The sequence below is a fragment of the Podarcis gaigeae genome (assembly GCF_964106915.1).
Source record: "Podarcis gaigeae genome assembly, chromosome: 6".
Taxonomy (NCBI): domain Eukaryota; kingdom Metazoa; phylum Chordata; class Lepidosauria; order Squamata; family Lacertidae; genus Podarcis; species Podarcis gaigeae.
In genome coordinates, this window is record NC_139682.1 from 62231135 (window position 1) to 62256064 (window position 24930).

Genomic DNA, 24930 nt, shown 5'->3' on the forward strand with positions numbered 1-24930 from the left:
AGCTGTGTGTTTAAAAAGGAGACCCGGGAAGTAAAATGCTGCCTTTGAATCCCTGTGTATGACCTGAACTGCTCTCTGTACCCAAAGGCGTAGGTTAATTGTCTCTACTTACACGGCAGGGCGGGGGGTATTAAGTGAGGCAAGTTGTGCTGTAGCTGATTAAATTTCTCCTGTACACTGTACACCACTCTTACAAAACCTATAAATTTTGTATTGACAGACTGACTGTGAATTTATCTGTAGATCTCTAGTTTCTGGGCAACAAATGAAGAGGCAGCCAAAAGTTTCCTAGTTATTTATAGATGCACCAAACTCAAAGCGAGTCACCAGCTAGGTACAAATTGGATTGAGATCCTTTACTTCTGGTTATGTAGAGTTTTTTGGCAGGATTCTTATGAATAGGAATGAAAATATCCACCTTCTGAAATTTCCCCTTCTACAACACTATTCAAGGTACCAGAATCATGTCCTTCCATTATCTGCTATTACCTTTTGCTCAGCTGAGTTTTGGGTAGGAGTCTCATGTAAAAGACTGGGTTTAAAGTTTCATAGTGCAGCCAATGACTTCGGAATGTGTTCTTAAATAAATGCTCTATTTTCCTTACCAGATTATAAAGAGTGGCATGTACAGTGCCTAAAAGAATAAAGCTCTGTATTGCACAGGAGTAAACTTTGCATAAGGGATGCATAAGGGATGAGGGTGGCACTGTGGTCTAAACCACACAGCCTAGGGGTTGCTGATCGAAAGGTCAGCTGTTCGAATCCCTGCGACAGGGTGAGCTCCCATTGCTCGGTCCCAGCTGCTGCCAACCTAGCAGTTTGAAAGCATGTCAAAGTGCAAGTAGATAAATAGGTACCGCTCCGGCCGGGAAGGTAAACGGGGTTTCTGTGCACTGCTCTGGTTCGCCAGAAGCGGCTTATTCATGCTGGCCACATGACCCGGAAGCTGTCTGTGGACAAACACCAGCTCCCTCGGCCAATAAAGCGAGATGAGCGCCGCAACCCCAGAGTCATCCGCGACTGGACTTAACAGTCAGGCATCCCTTTATCTTTACCTTTAAACTTTGCATGTTTAGATCAGACTGGCTAGACTCAGCAATGAGATTATCACCGAAGAAGGAAGAAGGGAGGATGACAGCACAAGTGGTAATAAGATTATGTAATTACACAGTCCACTAATAACTGCCGAAAGAGTAGCCTGGGTTTTTAAAGGTTTTTTTTCCAGTTTGCAGCATCTATTCTTTGTAACCTTTCACAATATTTTCAGTAGAAAAAGAATCTCTTGCATTCAGGCTGCAATCTTATACTCTTACGTGTGAGTAAGACTCATTGCAGTCAATGGGACTACTTCTGAGAATCTACTGAACAGGAAGCAATAAAACAGGGGTTGCCAATCTTTTTCGGATCAATGGACACCTTGAATTTTCAGAGTGCTGTAGGTACCAGCAACAACATGGTTGTTAAGGGGGCAGGACATAGCACAAAATCAGACATTACAGTTATGGTGAAGATAAGTTCCACTGAATTCAAGAGAACCAACTCCTAGGTTAGTACATATAGGACTGCAGCCTAAGGATCACATAGAGGCCAAGGCAGATGGATCAAACCTAGAGCACACAATTCACCCAGAAGTGTCCCTGCACAAGGCCCACTGAAATGAATAAGAGCTGTGCTAAGCCATATTTCCTACTCATTCTGCTTAGGCTTCTAAAAATAATTTCCTGGTGGATTGTGCCACTGGATTTTCCATGTAGGGAGCCAAAAATATCTTGCACAACCCTAATTTGGTAGCAGATTTTGGCTGCAATTTAGATCCAAAGTGTCTTACTGTGATTGAGTCAAAATATTGTAGAAAACCTCAGATGAGCTGCAGGTGAGTTTGTTTTTTTAAAAACCCCAAAATATAGAGAGTCTTGTGATCGTATATCCCTCCACTTTATAAAATCAGGAGTGGTTTTAGCCTTCAATCAGTTCTGTAGGTGTTAATGCTCAGAATGTGAGTTGGTACATTTTTTTTCACTTCACAATTGATTTTAAAGCAGCTCACCTCTTCAGAAGAAAAATATGGCATGTAACTTAAATTAGAATCTAATATCCATGTGGTCTGTGTGGAAGTCAATTAGTCTGCACTAATTGCTATACAGGGATGAACTACAGGCGTTGTCAACTGGTATCTGTCAGATTTGATTTTCATAGGCTCTTAAAAGAAAGCCCAGCATCCAACTTCTATGTTCATATATGAGAGCAATTAAAATGTACACACAGTGAAATACGAACTCTGTTTCAGACCCAGAATGCTTGAAAAGGTCAAACCCATCAAATACAAACACAAGTTAAATGGGCTTGCTCAGATAACTAGATTGAAGTTTTATTACCTTTCTTGTGTTCTATTGAAACACGTTTTAAATGGGCTGTACATATTTTATTGCAAAGAAAAATGATGTGTTTCGTTCTTTGACTAATCAACTGCTGTTGAGCTGTCAAGTCTGAATATTCATATATGCTGATAGTTTTATAAAGTACAATAGTAAAGTTATCACCTTTAGAGACTTGCTATTGCCCCTTCTGCCATTCATTTAGCTGACACAAGCTAGGGACTGAAAGTCTCACCCATCTTCGCCACCACCCTTGTCTGGGATCAGCTGAAAGTATGGAGTTCAAGGATGAGAGGAAACTGATTAGTACATAACTCCTCTCTTATCTCAGCACAACATGTGGAGCAGTGTTGTCCACTTGGTAATGCTCTAACACTGATCCCTTTATTGTGGCAAATTCCAAACTACTTTGCAAACAAGGATGCAGCCTCAAAGTCAACCAAGACAAGTTATTCAGCTCTCCCTATTTATTTTTTAAAAGCGAAATACAGTCATGGGGGAGTAGTAGATTTGGTTGGAGCAGCTGTGTGTAAGAGGGCCTAATCCTTTCCTCCTGGACCATTTTTCTGATCACACTCCCCAGCCACTTTCCTGTCCATGGTGTGGGAGTTATGGGGAAGCAAGGGCTAAGGCTGAGGAAGTGATTTGCCCAAGACCAGCCAATGAGATCTGCCCTGTCCTCGCCGGAGTTCTCAGTGGCACTCTGCATGTACTAATACAGCTTTCTATTATTTGCTCTTTTGAGATGGCAGGAGACAGTTGTTTACAGTGGAAGAAAGGTTGACATTTGCTATGGATCAGTTAAGTGGCCGTAAAGCCATGCAGGCCAATATGTGAAACAAAAAATGTGTGGCTACCGTGTATTATTTCGATTTATGCTTTGTTATTTACTGTCACAGAATTCCATCTAGGGATGAAGCTGGCGGATTTAAGCTTTATTTAGCAAATCCCTTGCCATCAGAACCTAAAGCTCCTTGCGCTCGGCATGCACTGTCCAGAAGGCACCTTGTCTAGCAAGGCATATGGGGCATGCTACTTGGAGCTAATAGCTAGGAACCAAGGAATACAGCTGCTCCAGCAGACCTTCTCTCGCGTAATAAAGCATGACTTCACTTTTGGCTATGACTAAGTCATCTTATTTTTAATGTTTCTGCATGGAAACTGAGGCTGTTCTTAATTTCTGAATGTAGGTTGCAAAAACAAAAACCTTCCTTAAAGGTTCAGATTAAAATCCAAGGGATTTCACTAAGCTGCCTCTTCACATGTCAGGACTGTTTAAATTGCTGTGAAAATCCTGATTTGTTCATGGCAGTTGATAGCCGTAAGAATTGCCGTTGCTCAGTGGTTGAGCACATCCAAGATTTTTGTCCTGCTTTTCTCTAGATAGAGTAGTAATCAGTGTGATTCACCAAAGTGCAAAAGGGGAACAACAGACAAAAATGGGAGTTGAAATATTCTAAAGTAAATGTAAAAGCAGCAGTTCTCAGTAAAAGCCATTTATGGAGCACAATACCGTGGAAATCCATGCAAGAATAGTTTTCACTGCCCGTTTGAAAGTGAGCAGTGTTAGTGGGGTCACCAGTTACATATTGCCAAAAAAAAAAAAAAAGAGGAGATGCATTACTGAAAGTAACACAGATCTGCATAAAAATTCCATGTGCTAATATATATTTACGTATAATATGCTATAGATACACATTTAGAAATGATTACTATAATTTAAATAGAAATACAATAAACAGAAATACAATTCCTTTTTTGTTTATGTTGTGAGTAGATTCATAACATGCCCATCATTTCAGTGTATCTCAACATGGGGTACAACACATGACTGTGACCAGGTGAACTGTTTGCCTGCTATGTGCTGTTTCAACTCACAGAATAAGTGCCAAATACTTTTCAGCCATCCCACAATGGCACCAGAAATGCACACACACTTACTAATTTTTATGAAACAGTTTAATCAATGGAACAGTGCCCATATGTTTTTCAGACATTATTGGAAGATAAAGAGAGCATGTTTTGGGGCGGGGAAACCTTTCTTTAAAAGTCGCTGTCTGAAGACCGTAATGGTGCAAAACTGAAATGGGCTACTATGAGACCTTGGATCTTCTCTGACTAATGGTCAAACTAGACAAGACACTATTCACACAGGAAACAATTGTGTGAATGGTGTCTAGAGATAGGTATGAGGTAGAATGCAGATAAGGATTTGGGAATGAGATGCGTCTAAGGGTATGGTCAGCTTTGCTCCTGGTCTATTCCTCATCCAGATCTACTCTACACCTCCCACGCCAACTCTTTACCTTTTAAGAGCTATTCATGCAATGTCTGAGCAATGTCTTGCCACATTTGTCCTTAGAGAATTTTGGAGAAACTCTCTGGCTACCTGGAGCTTCTATTAGGCATTTAAAAAAAAATGTTTCTGATTTATTTCTATGACATGTTAGCAGCAAGTCATTGAACGGCCTTAAGCAAGTCCCAGTCAATTCCAAGTCTTTATGTCCAGTCAAGTGGTAACAATATTGTATGTGTAGGACTGTCTGTCTCCCTGTGTGTCTCCAAAGCAAGAATAAATTAGCTGGTACCAAGACCCTAGCCTACTGTGAGTTTAGGCAAGGGTGTTCTTTTGGCTTTAAATCTCTGGGAAGTGTAATCTAACTCTGGTCTCCAATTTTCAAAATTAAAGCATAAGAGAGTTTCTAGCCCACCCTTTATAATATGATTCCAGGGTGGGTTCAAGTAGAATAAAGCAATGCAGCCCAATGTTATAGAAGCAGGCACAAATACAGAATCTTTTTGAGAAACGGTCAGGGAGTCATGATCTCAGCTCCTCATTTGCAGTGGGAATAGTGGAATTTCCAACCCCCTCCCCTGAAAAACCCTGGACAAACAGATAAATTTCACCTGGTGCCAAAAGAAGAACAGTACTGGCACTAGCTGTGCCCCTAGGACAGCCTACACCAAGCTGGTACCGTACCCTTCAGAAGTTGTGGGTAACAACTACCACCAGCCCCAGCCAACGTGGTGAAAGCTCCCTTAGAGGGAGGGCATTCTGCAGGCTGTTCATTTGACAAATGAGCAAGTGATCCAGATAAAGCAGGAGCCAAAGGCTGCAAAAGTTGGCATGAGTGGCCTCCTTCATTTGTAAGAAGGGATACCCTGCAGCTCTGCTGGAGAGAGGGGGCTATCGATTCGGCTTAGAAGTCAATGCATTATGATGCTTTCTTTTCCCTTCGTCGGAGACAGGAAGTCCAAAAGTGGGATACCGCTGAGGAGAACTTTGTTTTAAAATTCTAATACCGTTCTGTGAGGTGGCTTATTTTGCTTAAAATGGCAGATAATTATCTCAGGAATTGCTGAGGCTGTTAAGGTAAGCTGAGGACCCACTGAGATTCTTGACTGTTTCTTTCATTTTGAGAATCTGCTGTTGATGGCCCCTTCCAAACTCTGGGTAGTGCGTCTTAAATAAACTACTGCTCTCTCTTTTTAAAGCTAAAGTTGGTATAATAAAACACCACAGTGTTCATGGGCATTGCTATAACTTTCAGAAATGATAGCTTCTAACTAATGTTCTTTGTTCTTGCTATGCTAAAGAGAATTTATTGCACTATTACCCAGCAAGGGAGACAAGTTGGTGGGTTTTATATATTGCAAGGAATATAAATTTTTCTAGATGACACAGTGGAATTTTATTTATTTACAGATTATTAGGTTATACTTGATCCATTGAAAACAATATAGTAACGTAATCCTATTGATTTCAGTATGTCTACTCTGAGTATGACTTAATTGGTTTTCACCTACTGTGTGTATTTCAGAAGTGCGTTATATTGTTTGAAAATATTAATGTTGATGTGTAACCTACCCACTCCAGTACTTGTTGCTTTTCCCTTATCTCCCTCTGTATCTGCGTAGAATATTCTTCCATTGCTTACTAATTTTCAGGAACCTTCCAATATCTTTCCTATTATTTAATAGAAAAGGCCTCAGCCCTTCATGCAGAATTTTGTGAGGCTTACATGTAGTTGCCATTATATGACAAATTTAACAGCTTTTATAAGTGGAAATTGATTTTGGACATATATGAAAGCATTCAGGATTTTGAAGAATTCTTGTTCAGCCCATTTTTGTCTCTCAGAATATAGTTAGGTGTGTAAGGAAAGAAGAAATACAATTAATCAGCACATTGCACTAGAATTTTCTTTGTCTTGTTTAATACCAACTCCCTTCTCTTGTTGGGGCCCAATTAGTGCCAGTACCTTCCCGTAAGGGTTTAGGTGTAATCCTTGATGCCTCCCTTTCCATGGAGGCACAGGTTACAGCAACAGCCAAGGCGACATTTTCCCACCTTCGCCACATTAAGCAGTTGGTCCCTTATCTTTCCCACCCTGATCTGGCCACAGTGATCCATACAATGGTCACCTCCAGGCTTGACTACTGTAATTCGCTCTATGTGGGGCTGCCCTTGAAGGTGTCCCAGAAACTCCAGCTAGTGCAGAATGCTGCAGCGAGGCTCCTCACAGGGTCCCTGCCATGGGAGCATATTCACCCAGTGCTTTACCAGTTGCACTGGCTCCCGGTGGAGTATCGGGTCAAGGTGCTGGTTTTGACCTTTAAAGCCCTTTGTGGCTTAGGGCCCTCGTATTTACGGGACCGCCTCTCCTGGTATGCTCTGCAGAGGACCTTAAGGTCCATGAATAATCACAGTTTAGAGGTCCCGAGCCCTAAGGAAGTCAGATTATCCTCCACCAGGGCCAAGGCCTCCGCAGTGATGGCTCCAACCTGGTGGAATGCTCTGTCCCATGAGACCAGGGCCCTGCAGGATTTAACTTCCTTCCGCAGGGCCTGTAAGACAGAGCTATTCCACCTGCCTTTCAATTTGAACTTAGCCTGATCTTTTATTCCTCTTCCTTCCCTCCCCCTCCCCTTTTTATGAAGATTACCCGTCTGGGATCCCACAGCTAATCCCTGGTCTCCTCACTGGCCCAAATAGGATTAATTTAGCCAGCTAGCCCTGGTGATCATCTAATGTTTATTGGATGGATTTCCCCCTAAATTGATTTTTGAATTCTGAATTTATTGTTATTCAGGTTTTATACTGTATTTTATGCTGTTTTTTAGTTGCATCAATTAAGTGTTTTAAATTTGTTGTTAGCCACCCTGAGCCCGGTTTTCTGAACCGGGAAGGGCGGGGTATAAATAAAATTTTATTATTATTATTATTGGTCAATGGAATGTAGATTGCAGGACATTATAGTGTGGTAGTATTGTGCCTAGGTTGCTCATTCCTTCATATTTAATTGTTTTATAAATATTGTTCCTCAAATATCCCTACATAATTTAGTTGATCTATTATGTTCTAAGAAAGTTAGAACAAAGTTTCATTACACCTGCTGAAGAAATAATGTAAATTTGTAAAGCAACTATTACAAAGTCAACTTAAATTAAAACATAAGGAGACAAATGGTTGTGACTCCTCTAAAATTTTCTCCATCCACCCACAACTGGTATTACTTAAAAAAAAAATTAAAAATCTCCTGACATTGGGCTGTATCCAGTTTTTTCAGAGTAGACCCATTAAATTTAGTTGTCCTGAATAACGTTGCAATCAACAAAATAGTGAGTAGCAACACGTTCATGGTAACATCTAGCTTGACCATAAATTACAATTACTCAATTTACCCATTGCTGTCTTTTTTTATTTGTATATTTTATTTGCTTTTTATGTTTTATGTTGCTATGGCCATTGGCTAATGCGAATAAAGTTTATCTTATCTTACAATTACTCAAGTGTGCCCCCCATAGGGTGCAGTATAAGCAAAGCACATAGTTCACATGGAAAATTTCCAGTGTTTTCCTTTTATAAGTCAAGGTGAAGTTTGGCAGTGCATAGGACAGTACCATTCACAGTTTCTCAGAGCTACTTTGCTTTTGCTGTGTGTCTAGACTTAATCATGTGTGTCTCTTACCCGACACTAAAGTGCTTTCTTGTTCAATAATTCATTTGAATGAAGAGCCTTAAGTTAACCTCCCCACCCCCCACCCGATTTCTATAACAGGCTATCTTGGGAGCCTTTAGTAAATCAAAGGGCTGAAGTAAAATGGGTGTGTAATTACAGTGGTACCTCAAGTTACGAACTCCTCAGGTTACAAACTCCGCTAACCTGGAAGAGTTACCTCGAGTTGAGAACTTTGCCCCAGGATGAGAACGGAAATTGTTCCAGCGGCGCAGTGGCGGCAAGAGGCCCCATTAGCGAAAGCTTGCTTCTAGTTAAGAACAGTTTCAGGTTAAGAACGGACCTCCATAACAAATCAAGTTTGTAACTAGAGGTACCACTGTATAATTATGCACTAAAATGTTAACACATATGATGCCATGCTACAGCTGGTACACATGTGGTCTTTATTCTGTGACTGATTCTGAAACAGTGTCCGTCAAGATGACCGGTTGTGTGTGTATGCAATAGTTCTCTGCACTTGTATGCACACCTTACATAGGAGCCAACTCCTAGGGGCTGTGGGGGCTTCAGCCCCCACAATAAAATATTTGCGGTGGTCAGGCCCCCACAAAGTTCATGGACATTCCCATTCAAATGGTGTGTGCACTGTGTCATGTGACTGATGATGTGGGATGGGGCTTACCTAGGCCCCCCACAATATTTTATTCAGATTGGCACCACTGACATCTTGTATTCCTTCCAGGCCTGTACAGAGGAGGATGGGAACTGGGTACACTTGCTTCGAATTTGGAGAGCTAAGGTGGTCAGGGCCCCCACCAGGGATTGGCTGATTTTTTTTTGGAGTTTATTTCTTTATTCTAACAAGACTCCTGCCCTGGGCTTCAGACAAGCTCTGCACCAGCATGATTCCTTCTCAACTCAACTGAGAAGCATTGAAGAGATGGCCATATGTAGTTATTGAGGCCCAGTACTGCCCAGTGTAAACAGTTTGCATTGGAATGGCCCAGTCTTCCAGCTGTTTTGTGGGGTATGAGAAACTGGCTGTGCAGGGGTGGGCTGTCACCACAACATTATCTGCTTTTTAGTCCCGGTCACGTCTCAACTTGGAAAGAAATAGTATCTCTTTATGCACTTTGAAGTTAGAGTTTTTGTCTTGTTTTCAAGAGAAAGCTGTTATGTCTTTTTAAAGTGTCTTTGATATTCTGTAACAAACCACAATATTAAGAAACATCCACATTCATGCCAGTGGTTGGTTCACACAACCTCTAAACTGGAATTTGTATATATAGGGTGATATTAAATTCTAGTTCTACTCAGAATAGACCCATTGATGATTTTTGGAGGGTGGAAACATGAGAACAGGCCTCTTCTGTGGTGACTCCCTGCTCTTCCCCAGGGAGACTTGCCTGGCACCTTTGTTGCATATCTTTAGGCACCAGGCAAAAGCATTTCTCTTCTCCCAGGCCTTTGTTTAATTGTTTAAACCCAGTCTATGGCCTTTTAAACTATTGGGAGGGGTATTGTTTTTGTTATTATGGTATTTTTCTGTTTTTATATTATAAACCACCCTGTGATCTTCGCATGATGGGTAGTATATAAATTAAATAAATCAATAAATGATAAAATTACTTAGTTTCATTAATTTCAGTGGGTCTATTCTGATTGGGTTATAGTTGAATACAACTACAGGAGGTACTCTGTACATGTACGGTGTAAAATTGGATCCATGGTGCATCAGACACCATCACTCTTTCCAATGGGAAAGCTCTAACTGCAGGCGAAAGCATATATGTACAATGGGCTTGTGTAGCACATTGCCTTGTATGTTCATAGGCATACATTCAGGCTCATGGTGCTGTTGCACATATGAAATTTCCAAATTACAGATTATCTGAGAATTAATTTCTAGTTAGGATTAAAACAGCAACTATGAAGGAGATTGTCATCTGGGCAGCCATACACACTGCCCAGGCTTGTGTCCCGGGCAGGTCACTTCGCTGCTGCTAACACAGTGGCTTGACTTCACCCCCAGAGGTGCACTCCATTGTCTCTTGAGACAGACGGATGCCAACAAGTCTCAAAGCAGCGGAATGTATGTACTGATTGGAAGAGAGCAAAGAAACAATAAGAGCAGTTGGCAGTCCTGCGGGTTCCATTATTATGACTCAACCTTCATACCAAGATCATGTGAATTTCCAGTTGGTCAGTCAAGACTGTGCAAACTCCTTCCTCTCTAATCCCCCAAAGCCATTATTTCACTGACCAGGACTGTGCACTAGTGCTGCTGCATCTAAGTTGTATTTCTGCAAAGAAGACAAATTTTGAGCTGAGGTCTCTAAAAGACTGGGACTGGTGGGTCCATTGGGCAATATTCCATTATAGTCTCCATGTCATATGGCTTCAAGGGCATATTCCTATATCAAGGTTCAAACCAAGGCTAGTGTTCTAGAAAGTTTGCCAAGAACATTGAATTATTAGATTTAGAGGACTTTGTCCTTACTTGAAAATCTTAATGCAAAAATCATACAAAGAAATCAAATCATGCCCCTTGTAAGTCAGCTGTTAACCATGTGGACCTCTTATAGCTTACCTCTTATACCATAAATGAGGCGGAGGAGACCTTTGGCCCTCCAGATGTTGATGGACTGCAATTCCTATCAGCCCCAGTCAACATCACCCATTGTCAGAGATGATGGGAGTTGTAGTTCAGCAGCATCTATAGAGCCAAAAGTTCCTCACAGATGGATAAATCTGTTACTTAAGAATTCTCCAGCCTGTATAGCACAGGTCACTGGAAAATCCTGCAGCAGGGATTTGAGAGAGCAGATCCTTTGAGAAAACACAGCATGTTTAAATGGAAAAAAATGTTAACTTCAAGTTCCCTTAATCCTGGTACTATGTGAAAGAGTAAATAATTATTTTTCCAGAACTTTAAAGAATACCTTAAGACTGTTGCAGAGATAGATAACTCTTATCTAAGTCTCCTTTAGCAGTCACTGAGACAAATTTTATTTGCTTCCACTGTGAGTATTGGCTGTGGCAAAAATGCTCTCTTCCTTTACCCACTTCACATATTTACTTCAGTAGTAAATATGTTTAGCAATACCAATGGCTACAGAAGAACTACAAGGATATGATTAAATACGCCTGCTGTGGAAGGAGAAGACAGACGAATTACAGGGGGTAGTCAGCAACACTCTAGGTTTTCTCACCCCATCGTTTAGCCTTGTATATACAGTTTGTTACTGCATTGCAAGGTAACAAGTGAGAGATGCCAATGTTAACTCTGCTGGTTCGTGTCTGTTTTACCGTTGTGTTTCCTGAAAAGCTGCAGCCTGGTCCCACAGCTTTTTATTTCTTCTCTCCTGACGTTCTTGCGCATTTCCGAGCCTGCTGGTTTTGAAAGTCCCTCGTGTCTGTATCCCTTTTGTTTCCTCTGGTTTTCTAATGGCAGTTCCCTGCCCCTTGACGCGGATGCTCTCCAAGCGAAATTAATTCCAGTGCACTCTTGGAAGGTGGTCTGGGTGAAATTCCTTCTGCATCCTCCTCCTGAGGATAATTGTTTATGATGTGACGTCAGGCCAATTGATTTTTCTCTTGAATGGTTGGTGGGGGGCAGGGAAGGAGGGACTGGCAGGGAGGAGAGGGGAATGGGGGGGGGGGAGGAATCAGCCGACACAAATGTGAAGCCAGGCTTACAGTTTCTCTGTGTTATGAGATCTATAGAAGCTGACATCCTGGATACATGGGCATTATCAGAAGGCAGCTGCGCAGTTCCATTTATACAGTACCGTGCCAGCAGAATTTATTTTTAATTTGTTTTTTTTTTAAAGAATATAATTAAATCAATTTTGCCCCAACCCTGCTTACATGCAGATTTCACAGCAAACCTCTCTGCTAATCTGACAGTGCTTGATAATTAATCTTGTTCACCCAGATGCTGCCACAAGATTATAGAAGGGGGAAGTACATCACAAGGCACAGAAGCTGAGAGAGAGTGTGTGTGTGTGTGTGTGTGTGTGTGTGTGTGTGTGTGTGTGTGTGTTGTGAAACCGAGGGGGAGAAAGGGGGGAAAATAGGTTCCTGTGTTCTCCAGGGGTATTGTGTCAGGAGATGCAAGCAAGCTACCATGTGACGAGATAGAAAGCTAGAGGGATTGGCTGAGATACTAGCAGGCGTGTGAGCTAAGCCAGCTCCCTCCACCCCTCCCTTTCTCTCTCTCTCTCTCAGCATCCTTCTGTGAGCCTGTAGGTGATACAGCTACAGCAGCATCCATGGCCTATCTTTAGCCTTAGCACACTCTCATTCTGTTTTTTCCTCCGCATTTTATTTTCTTCTGGCTGCTGCACCAATCATGTATCTAAGACACTGGTTTTAAGGGCTTACATTAAGCATCTGATAACTGGAATCGTAATTTCCTGTATTTTTTCAGGCTCTGTGGAAACTGAGGAATGCAATTCTGCCACCATGATGGAAGGTAGGTTCTGCTCTGATTATGCCTTAACATTTTTAGCGCTGTGTGTTACAGCAGTGCTTGGAGGGCAAAACTGTTGATGCCTTAGATGGCTATCATCTATAGAACATTCTGGGTGCAGGATTAAAAATATTAAAAGCCGAACTTCCGTGGTAGAAATAACTGACTTGCCAGATACCATCTCTAGTGATCAAATTCTCGGTTCTGTTGATGCAGTTGTGGTTGTGGACATTTTTTTATTCATGCAGATCTTCTCAGGGTGGAAGAAAATCCAGCAGTTAATGACACATTGAAATATTCTGTGCAAATAAAGAGAAGGGGAGAAACATTTGCATAGCAAATATGGAAGATGGGAGTATTTTATTTTATTGCATTAAGAATGGTGCGTTGAATACTCTGTAGAAAAATCACTGACACTTTTTTGTGCATGTTTGGGGGGGTGGGGGGCGAAAAGGGTTGCATAAAACATTTTCAGGTTAGATTCACTTAATCTTTTATTGGAGAAGGAATCTATTTTGTTCTGTAGTTATTACTTCTTTAGACATACACCTGAAATAATTAGAAGGATGTAGATATATTCAAACATAAGAAAAGAAGGATACTTTTGGGTTTTCCCATCAGTGTAGTATTTTTGTTTGGAGGCCATAACATAGCAATCCTCCAGCCCTTTAATTTGCAGCAGTTGTGGCCATAGAATGTTAGGCTCTTTTAGCTTAGAGCTTTGCTATAGGGAAATGTATGTGACTTTATGTAAAACAACATGGCCCACTAAGTATTATAGGGCTCATGCTGGTATAGTGAATCATGTACATATAAGCATGTATGGTTGAAATTTGGAACATAATTCAGTTTGACAGGTCTCTTGCAAGAGGGCTTTATCTTTCTGAGGTGGAAATATTGCAAACCTCTAGAATCCTATTTTTTGTTTCACCAATTCTGAGCTCTTGAGGGAAAGGAATCCACCCTGGGATGTTGAACTAAGATAAAATTCTTAATTGTTCTACGGTTCCTGAGATGATGACAAAATTAGTAATGAGGTTAAAGGCATTCTGGTATACTGAGACTGCATTTTTGTGGCTTTCATACCACAACATGCTGCAGAGATACTAGCTTTTGTAAAAATGATCCATACAGTTTTGTGTCCAGTACAAATATAATAGTCCGAAGAAGTAGGCAGCTCAAAGGGGAAAACTGCATTTATCCTGCATATTCAGTAAAGATTGATGATTTCACAGCTAAACGTTTATTTGCCTGCCATTTCCCCTACCATCACTGTAAGGTGTCTAACTGTGGATGTCATCCCATATCACAGCCTTTTCTTGACTATGACAAATTTCATAAAGCCATTTCTGTAACAAGAAATGCAGTCTATATAGCTGAAGAACCAGTATAAATTTAAATGAATTGCAGTTTGTGGCCTATGTGTTTCTTTAATAATAATAATAAATTACTGTATCTAAATTGCAATATGAATTAATACAGTCAAATAGAAACCAAACTCAGTTTTTAGTCTGTTGAGATTTTTAACAATTTAAGCATGCTGTTTGAAGATCATATCACAGTAAGACACAGCTTTGATTCCCTGCCCCCCTTTCCTGCTATATATTGTACTGTCACGTGTTGAGTTCAGTGCATATTATTAAGCTTTATGAAAGTTCTGTTTAATTTAAATATGAATTAAACAAACACACGCACAGTGAGTTTATTGCCTGTAATATCATAAATTTGTAGGTACCCATGAGACACATTGCAGGCATTTCTTGGAGATGACAAAATAATATCATTTTAGGTTTTTTGTAATGAGAGGAAGCTACACATAGAGAGAGATAGCATACTTGTTGGAGTGGCCTAAGTCAACTAGTTACTAGCCTTTTTAATTAGCATTATGCTTTCAGGAGCCATAAGCAAATGAGAACTGAAAGGTAAAATCATTCTTATTAGCATAATTATGAAATTCCTGAATTTTCAAATGCTGTTAAGCTGATATTTGGACTGGAGAATAGTGAACTCCAGTCGAAGCAAATCAAAACAATTTAAATCTTTCCCAAAGTTTCTTTTTCAGATAAGCATCCAAATCATGTGAACAGACATGAGGGTCTCTTTTTAATGTCTGTTATATTTGAAAGAATGAAAAAAATACCATTTGTTATTTAATCTGTTCCACAAATTGTGTTTAAAATGTGCAAGACAATGTGTGCTATTTCAAAGTAACACACACACACACACACACACACACACACACACACACAGAGGAACATACATGTGGAACCAATGGTATTGAGACCAAGAAATGCTCATTCTTTAATCTCACAGAGGAATATATTGGATCATAAGGGGGGGCGGGGTCAAAGGAGAGAAAGATGCTGATGGAACTAACTTAATTATGACTTACAGCACAATCCTATGCATGTTGACTTAAAAAGTTGGTTCCCTTTAGTTCAATGTGCATAGGATTGCTGTGAAACTCCCTTCCCTGGGAGTGTATATACATCAGTGTTTGGGCTCCAGCCTCCTAGAAAGCTTCAAGCCTTCTCTAGTCCCATAATTCTCTCTTCTGCTTAGGTATATTTCTCTGAAGGCCTGTTTACCATAGGAGTTTGATGATTTTTTAAAAAAAAATCAAATGTTTTGTGGTGGTTATGTTCTGGGGCTTGTATCCTAAGTAGGTTGCTCTGAATGTAAGGGCTCCTTCCATGTTGGATTAGGATCTGGGAGACCAGGTAAAATTGGAAGGAAGGAAGGTAAAATGGAAGGGAAGGCTGGGTCTATGGAGCATGGCCAACAGTTGTTGAGCTGAGATGTAATATATTGGCTGAAATAAATAACTAATTGAAATAAATAACAAATTGGCTGCAAGGCATGAGGCCACCTATTTCCACCCATGTGACAAAATTTAAAGACAAAATAATTGTCTTACTGTGTTTTATATGCATATTGTATTTCAAACAACTTTGACTAGATCTGAAAATTATCACATTAAAAACAGATTGTTGATCCATCTTGTCCCCAAACATGAGCTGGATTTCTATTCTGCTGTTCTAACGTCAGCAGATCTGTTTTATAATCACACCAGCAAACAGTAATTCTTATTCCCAAGAGCAGTAGTATATGGTGCCTCTTTTGAGCTGGCTAGGGTAAACCTGTCCTGTTGGAAAATCATTTGCGCTAGTGCACACTCCGAATACTGGATTTGTTTGGGCTTTGGGGGAAATGCAGTATGAATGAAGAAAGAGGAAATGTATGACTGTGCTAAAGGCCTAAGAAAGCTCAGCAAAAGTTGGAAATTCCATTATCATAAAAACTGTTATTTGCAGACATTTTAAAACAAAACTGATTCAAGCTGAAGTTGCATGCAGATACCATACAGACAGATGCTCTTTGCTTTATTGTGTATAGATTGTGCAGTCTGGGCCTACATGCATTGATCACTAAGCAGATGCATTCCCATGTAAACAGTGTCCAGTGTGTGGACTGCAGGTGCATGTGTGGGGTGTTGGAATAGCCAGCCCAATCCTAAATGTCTGCCGTGTATTTAATATTCTTTATTTAAATATTTCCACTGCCCTTCAGCTGAGCTTCTAGGGCAAACTGATACAATTCAAATAAAGCATAAACAACAAACTTTTTTTAAAAACAACCATTAATATTGTTAAAAGACTGGGAAAATGAAAACATTGTTGCCTGGCACCTGGTGATAAGAGAGGTGTAGTCTAAAGCATTTGTGAATGAACAGCTTCCGTGGTCAAATAATTGGAAACTTTAATTTTATGGAAGCTGAATGTAAATGGACACCCACACTCATTAAGGATCTCCTCCCAAATAATTAGAGGTTCAAACAGAATTTTTGTCTCAGTATGTACTTGTTTGGTAGAATAAATCTACTTTCGAGTTAACTCCTTTTTATTTATTTTGACAATAATTTTTTTTCAAGATGGCAAAAATCTTATGTTTCCGTCAAGCCTAAAATGACTACTGTATCTTAGGCAACTGTAATGCATCAGTAACAATTGTTTGTCCTTCAGGCAAGATAGCATTGTGCAAATGAAAAGCTTGGAGCATTGCAGTTTGACAGCATACATTCCAAATAGGCAGCATACTTTCCTGTGCTATATTCTGTGCTACAGACAAATGGCAGAACTATTCTACCATCTTTTCTAATTCCTCTGCTTTTTTTTGAGTGCTAAATCTTGTTAAAAATGGAAATATTGGCAGATATCCCCCTTTTTAGTGGTTTTCTTGGACTCTTGACGATGAAAGTTGATAGATATTGTTTGCACTTGGCATTTACAGCACTTTTAAACATGTTCATTACATTACAGTCATTCTCCAATTTCTCTTCACAACAATCCTGTGGGCTAGGCCACATGTATTCCCTGCGGCTGATCAGGAACTAAAACTGTAAAACTGCAATTTGCATAAAGCCAGGCACTAAGTCCATGGCTGAGTGGGATTCAAGGTCTCCCATGGCATCCAAACGTAGAACATAAGAAGAGCCCTGCTAAATGAGACCAAAGGTCCATCTAGTTCTGCCTCCTCTTCTCACTGGACAACGACATTCCTTTGGGAAGAAGGCCAGGAGGGCTTGAATGCAACAACATGCTTCCCACTTATGCTTTCCAGCTACTGGTATTCAGTACTATACAGGCTCCAAAACATGAGATATCATACAGTCATCATGGCTAGCAGCCTTTGATAGTCTTCCCCACCATGAATTAGTCTTAAACCTTTTTAAAGTCATTCAGATTGGTGGCTATTCCTACATCTTGTGGTAGTGAATTCCATACTTTAACTAAGCACTGTGGGAAGGAGTGCTTCCTTTTTTCCCTGTCCTAAATCTCCAACATTCATTTTCCCTGAATAACCCTCAGGCTGTAGTATTTTGAGAGAGGGAGGGGGAAAGTATTTGTCCATTTTCTCCACACCATGCATAATTCTATACACCTCAATCATGTCCCCTGCTTATTTGTCTTTTTCCACCCCCCAAAAGGCCTCAAATGCTGTTCTTCCAGCCACACAAACATTTTGGTTGCCCTTTTCTGTGCTTTTTTCCAGGTCTATAATATCATTTTTGAGATGAGGCGATCAGAACTGTAGGCAGTATTCAAAGTGCAATTGCACCATAGATTTGTATAACATGGTTACGTGATCGAGAGTTTTCTTTTCAGTCCCTTCTCTAGAGATCCATATAATGGAATTTGCCTTTTTCACAGCTACCATGCACCAGTTCAATAGTTTTATTGATCACATCTCCTTCCTGGTCAGCTGCTACCTGTTCAGACTCCTTAAGCTCATATTTGAAGTTAGGCTGTCTTACCCCAATGTGCATCACTGTACCATACTATTCTTCATCATTTTGCTTCAGTGGCGTAAAATTGGCTCAGACATTTTTATATTCTGTTCATGGGTTACTAAAATGAATCCATGAGTATTATAGCTTGAAGATTGTTGTTGTTTAGTCATTTAGTTGTGTCCGACTCTTCATGACCCCGTGGACCAGAGCACACCAGGCACTCCTGTCTTCCACTGCCTCCCACAGTTTGGTCAAACTCATGCTGGTAGCTTCAAGAACACTGTCCAACCATCTCATCCTCTGTGGTCCCCTTCTTCTTGTGCCCTCCATCTTTCCCAACATCAGGGTCTTCTCCAGGGAGTCTAGTCTTCTCATGAGATGGCCAAAGTACTGGAGCCTCAGCTTCACAATCTGTCCTTCCAGTGAGCACTCAGGGCTGATTTCCTTAAGAATGGATATGTTTGATCTTCTTGCAGTCCATGGGACTCTCAAGAGTCTCCTCCAGCACCATAATTCAAAAGCATCAATTCTTCGGCGATCAGCCTTCTTTATGGTCCAGCTCTCACTTCCATACATCACTACTGGGAAAACCATAGATTAACTATATTAATAGCAGTAATTTTTCCTATAATTTGTCTTACCAGAAAACAGGCAAAGGAGTATTCATTGCAAAGCATCTTTATATAACATATTATAGAGCCAGTCAACACTATTTCCCCTTCCTCACCTTTCAGCGCAGGATGTTGAGATATGCAAGAACTAGAAATACTGTTCTAGGGCCACCTGCAGCATCACTGACTCTTGTGCACTCAACAATCGGTGCCTTGCATAGTGTTCCTCTTTTGTTTTGACCTATCCAGGTGAGTCAATCTCTCATAGATGCTTCCAAAATCTACACAAGCAAACACAGCATAATGTGTGACCAATCAGCACCTAGCTGCCCTAACTTTGCAGGACTTAAAAAACCAATCCCACAGGAAGTGAAAAGGTGAGGAACTTCCATTTCATTTCAATAGTCAAAGACGTTTGGACTTAGTTTGAATTATATTGCTTTTCAATAGTATTTAGCAAGACTATCCACCTCTGTGATGGTTTATTCTAAGCTGTATTTATTGTTTGCTCAGAGCCAGTCTTTTAGTCTGTGGGGAAAACCTATGTGTCTTGTCCAGTTGTATATGTCATATAGCCAAACTTATGTTCAGTCAAATACATATAGGGGGGAAAATAGACTTCCAAATGTCTGTCAGTTTGAGCTAATGTGCTTCTTTTGAAACCGAGTCATGTATAATTTTTTAGAAGTGTTTTAATTTTTATGAATCCCTGTTTACTATTGTGTACTTGGAACTAAAATTTTGATATTATTACCCACCCACCCTCCAAGCATGTGTGCGCTAAATTATTTTCTATTTAATATACCTTACCTCATAACCTCTTGTTTCTTATTTGAGTGTTCATACTAATATGCTGTATTCTGGTGCTCCCCTGTTTAGAACTTCCCCGTAAAGTGTGAATCCCTGGAATGGCAGGGCAATGGGAGTGGGTTTCCACTCTCCCCATACTGTGTTAGTTGTGTATGGGGCTAATACCTGTATACAACTATAGTGTTTGTTGTATTCCTTCTGGAAATAATGAGAGCAGTCCAACTAAAGTTGAGCACCTATACGTTCCATTTATTTTGGTGAGAGAATCAAACCTATGGAAAGCATCTTCAGTTTGGTTTAACTGCTCTCTTCACTTTGGCTAAGTTGGGTCAATAGTTATAGTATTTCACTACAATTATCTTAGTACTTGAGAGCGCACATTATATAGGAGATTAATGGTGTGCTGGTGAGCAGTACACCAGAGGTGGGGAGCCTGTGACCTAGGTACTGTTAGACTGCAGCTCAAATCAGCCCCAACCAGCTTGGCCGACTGTCATAGATGATGGGAACTGTAGTCCAGAAACATCTGGAAGGCCAGAGGTTCTCCACACCTGCAAAAAACCAAATATAAAGGTAAAGGTAAAGGTACCCCTGCCCGTACGGGCCAGTCTTGACAGACTCTGGGGTTGTGCGCCCATCTCACTTAAGAGGCCAGGGGCCAGCGCTGTCCGGAGACACTTCCGGGTCACGCGGCCAGCGTGACATCGCTGCTCTGGCGAGCCAGAGCCGCACACGGAAACGCCGTTTACCTTCCCGCTGGTAAGCGGTCCCTATTTATCTACTTGCACCCGGAGGTGCTTTCGAACTGCTAGGTTGGCAGGCGCTGGGACCGAGCAGCGGGAGCGCACCCCGCCGCAGGGATTCGAACCGCTGACCTTTCAATCGGCAAGTCCTAGGCGCTGAGGCTTTAACCCACAGCGCCAATATCCACCGTCAAATACAGAAGTGATGCTTCTTGCATTTACTCAGTACACACTTGTAGTGGTGCGTGAAAGAGTTGAGCGTCCCTTTACCAGCTTATCCTGTATTTATTCCAACATTCTTCACCCATGATATTATTTAGTATTATTTATTAAATTCATATACCACCCATTTCACTGGCTAACTCTTCTGTGTTATAAAACCAGGCACATTGAATTGAACTTTTAAAATAACCTGGTTATTTAACATAGTTAATAAGGGGTTTTTTCTTTCATACCGAGTTGTACATATTAACCTGAACATCTCTAAGCAAAGCTCAAGTATTTAAAGGGGGGGGGGTGACAACCTACCTATGTCTTGATGTCCAGGAAGACTGGGATGCAAACCCATTGCTGTGAGAGGAAAAATGAGGTTAAATTATGCATGAAGATGTTTATGCAAATCTGTTTTTTTGTATCTATATATGGAGTCCAGGAGACAGTTAAAACTGCAACTAGGCCAAAGTGTTTCTGCTACTGTGAAGGAGTGGGTGGAATTCAATCCATTGCAGCCAGCGTACTTACCTATATGTCATGACACAGCAGCATTCCAGTGGGCATTGTAGGTAACAAAAAAAGATGGCGGACCCCAGTCACATGTTTAAATATACCGGTACTTCACAGTGTACAGAAAAAGAGCCAGATTACAAAGTGAAGTTTTAAGAACCATTATCATGCCGAGCCTCATCTGGATTGGGACCATGGTACGTGGGTAGAGGGGTGAGGGTTCTTCCTGCTGTCAGAGTCCCAACAAAAACCATACTCCTGCTTTGCAATTTGTCTTGGGAGAAAAATATTCTGTTTGCACGAAGTGTGGCAGAAATAGTTGCTTCATACTGCGCAGGGATATAAGGAGCCTTTGGCCATCCATATGTTGTTGGATTTAGATTTGGTGGACAGAGTGCCTGAAGAACTATGGATGGAGGCTCGTAACATATGGTTACCAGATTTTTTTTTAATGAATCTGGGAACACTTTTTAATTTATTTTTTATTTTTTTGAAGCTGAGTAGCAACAGGGAGTCAGTAGTGGGGATGGTGAGGCAAAAGACCCTGGGCCCCCAAGCACACATGCATATTGTATAAAGGTGCAAAGGCCTTCTTTTGCACCCTGTGAAACATAACTGCTCAGAGTTTTTTAAAAAAACTGGGCAACAGCACGCAGCCTGCCCATGACTCTCAAGCCTTCCCTGATCTCCTTCCCTCTTTGTTTTGACAGATCAGGGGAGGCTCGGGGGTCACAGGCGAGCGGCCGTTGCCCAGGAGAGGCCAGCCTGGTAGTGTAGTTGGCTCTGGCTAGCTTCAGGAGCTGCTTGCTGCTCACTGCTGTGGCGCAGGAAAAATGGTGGGCGCCACAGCAGAGAGCAGCTCCTGAAACCAGCCAGAGCCAACTGCTAAGACTGCTGCTGCCATGTTTCCCAGGGACAGATTTGCAAATCCGGGGACTGTCCCCGGAAACCGGGGACGTCTGGTAACCCTATTGTAACATTATACAGGAGGCAGCAATGAAAACCATCCCAATGAAAAGGAAATGCAAGAAAGCAAAGTGGCTGCCAATGAGGCCTTACAAATAGAGGGGGAGAGAAGGCAAGCAAAATGCGAGGGAGATAGAGAAAGATACAGGAAATTGAATGCAGATTTCCAAAAAATAGCAAGGAGAGACAAGAAGGCCTTCTTAAACGAGCAATGCAAAGAAATAGAGGAAAACAACAGAATGGGAAGAACCAGAGATCTGTTCAAGAAAATTGGAGATATGAAAGGAACATTTTGTTCAAAGATTACCATAATAAAGGACAAAAGTGGTAAGGACCTAACAGAAGCAGAAGATATCAAGAAAAGGTGGCAAGAATACACAGAGGAATTATACCGGAAAGATATGGAGGTCTCATACACCCCAGGTAGTGTGGTTGCTGACCTTGAGCCAGACATCCTGGAGAGTGAAGTCAAATGGGCAATAGAAAGCACTGCTAATAACAGAATCAGTGGAAGTGATATTCCAGCTGAACTATTTAAAATTTTAAAAGATGATGCTGTTAAGGTGCTACACTCAATATGCCAGCAAGTTTGGAAAACTCAGCAGCGGCCAGAGGATTGGAGAAGATCAGTCTACATCCCAATCCCAAAGAAGGGCAGTACCAAAGAATGCTCCAACTACCGCACAATTGCACTCATTTCACACGCTAGCAAGGTTATGCAGGCGTCTTTTAATTTTGTTGCTCCTGCCAACCTAGCAGTTTGAAAGCACGTCAAAGTGCAAGTAGATAAATAGGTACCGCTCCGGCGGGAAGGTAAACGGCCTTTCTGTGCACTGCTCTGGTTAGCCAGAAGCGGCTTAGTCATGCTGGCCACATGACTGTACACCTGCTCCCTCGGCCAATAAATCGAGATGAGCGCCACAACCCCAGAGTCGGACGTGACTTGACCTAATGGTCAGGGGTCCCTTTACCTTTACCTAATCCTCCCTCAGTTACTTTGATTCCTGGTAGCTCCCCCCAAACTAGTTTCAGAGTGCCTGCTCGCTCTCTCGCTCTCTCTTCCCCCACCCACTACTTCCCTCCTTTCAGATCCCTTCCCTGGAGCCTTTGGCTGAGCCCCCTTAGTCCTCCAATACTGTCTCTATTTCCCCTTCTCTGTCTTCAGCTAACTCCCCATCTGGGGATACTGTAAAGCAACATGTACATTGCTAGTGCTATAGAAATTAATTAATTAAAGTGGGTCTGTAGATATTTCTGTTCTTTTACCTGACATGCTGTTGAGTAAGCTGGTTTGTGGTTTCTCTCCCTGTGTTCTGGTGTTGTGCTGCATTGAGCAGGAAATATGTGCCCTCATTCATTCATTACTTTGGTCGTTTACTGCAGATTCTTGGGGCAATTCACATTTTATCTCTTGAATGATCATTTTGTCATGTTTTATCATTAAGAAGTCTCCTTCTGCCTGTATTGGCCTCTGGGGTCATGAGGAGTGCACAAGGTAAGGTGAATGCTGGCAGTGTTTTCTAGCCACGGTTGCTTGCATTGGCAGCCAGTAAAATGGAATCTGCTCTGCTTCTCCAGTGGACCATGGTGAGACTTGATTCTGCGCATTCTATTACTTAGCAAGTATCTAACTGGGCCTCAGAAGATAGGCAAATCTAGAGCAGAGGTCAATATTTTCCTACTTTCTAAGGCCAAACTAGAATTACTTGCTCAGAGGATGTTTGGAATCAAGCTTCTCTTTGTCTGTAATCCTTGTTGGCTCCAGGTTTAGAGAGCCCTCGGGCAAGAACTCCCATAGTTCTTTCAACACCATGAGTCTCTTTCTCACTGCAGCAGCTCCAGGGAGCTCTTATCATCAGGTCCCTTGTGGGGGGTGACCCCCTTGACACATGCCTATGCCATACCCGCCAACATTTCTCTGATGAAAATAGGGATGTCTCATTCCATAATGATAATTTTACCATTTATACCCCACACATCTTACTGGGTTGCCCCAGCCACTCTGGGCAGCTTCCAGCATATATAAAAACATAATAAATCATTAAACATTTTTTTAAAAAACCTCCTTATACAGGATTATCTTCAGACGTCTCGGGGGGTTGATAACTCCATGCCCCCAACATTTCTCCAATGAAAATAGGGACATCCTAAGGAAAAGCTGGACATTCCAGGATCAAATCAGAAACTGGGGCGGATTCTCTAAATCAGGGACATCCCTGGAAATTAGGGACACTGCTGTGCTGACCCTTGATGGCTGACCCTGCCTGGTTCCCTGGAAGACCAAAGCAGGCTCTTACTGGCTTCCAAAGCAAGCCAAATGAGGAAGCTTTACTTGTGTGTTTGTTGATTGGTGTCAAACCCAACCAGTCATAATGGACTTCTCAAGCATCACTTCCTACAACATGGTTGCTATGGTGTTGCTTAGAGAGGCGTTTAGTATCATGGATCAAGAAGGGAGGACCTTCTTATCATGCTTCCAGGAAAGTGTAGTGGAAGATGGGTAAGGACTTAAAATTGTTCCCTTACTCTCTGAAACTCTAGCTTAAGTCAATGGCCCATACTATATGTTCCCTGTATACAAAGGCTGTGGTGCAGGAATTGGATGATGATACACCACACACAGTCAAGATAGCTGCACTTCAGGGTAATGAGGAAAGGAAAGAAGATATTTGTTCACCCTCTAATAGGAATGAGCGTAAGTTATGTATTTGAGGGGGTTGATGGTCAGAGTGTTGCTGCCTAAGGCAAAGGACAAAATGGCAGTTCCCCTCCCCATTCCACTTAAGAGAAGCAATGGAACCTCAGTTCATCACTAATGACAGGATGGTATACTCCACAACTGAGGTAGCATGCTAGTTTAGGGGGTGCAAGGACATGCTGTACAGCATATACAGCTCTGTCCTCCAACAGAAGAGAGTGGCTCAGAAGGAACATCCAAGGGGCTGCTTTCACCACCACTTGAGGTAGTCACCTCA

The 24930-nt window shown here is 41.5% G+C and overlaps 1 protein-coding gene and 1 long non-coding RNA gene across 25 annotated transcripts in view; one reads left to right on the forward strand and one right to left on the reverse strand.

Annotated features, from left to right (window-relative positions):
• The window catches only part of SGIP1 (SH3GL interacting endocytic adaptor 1), a 148791-nt gene that overhangs the window by 8855 nt on the left and 115006 nt on the right, over positions 1-24930 (forward strand). For 12 of the 24 annotated variants that reach the window (XM_083742968.1, XM_083742957.1, XM_083742977.1 and 9 more), the window contains exon 1: positions 24491-24650. In XM_083742968.1, coding sequence (XP_083599094.1) covers positions 24506-24650 — 145 coding nt within the window. In that variant the 5' untranslated portion in view covers positions 24491-24505. Of the gene's footprint in view, positions 1-220; positions 335-12535; positions 12816-24363; positions 24456-24490; positions 24651-24930 lie in introns of those variants that run through there. The other 12 variants (XM_083742959.1, XM_083742981.1, XM_083742964.1 and 9 more) reach the window with 5 other exon arrangements.
• LOC310846511 lies at positions 19820-24291 on the reverse strand. Its single transcript, XR_014565368.1, has 3 exons — positions 23222-24291; positions 20795-20836; positions 19820-20074 (listed from the first exon to the last, which is right to left on the reverse strand). It is a non-coding gene; the product is annotated as an uncharacterized lncRNA (long non-coding RNA).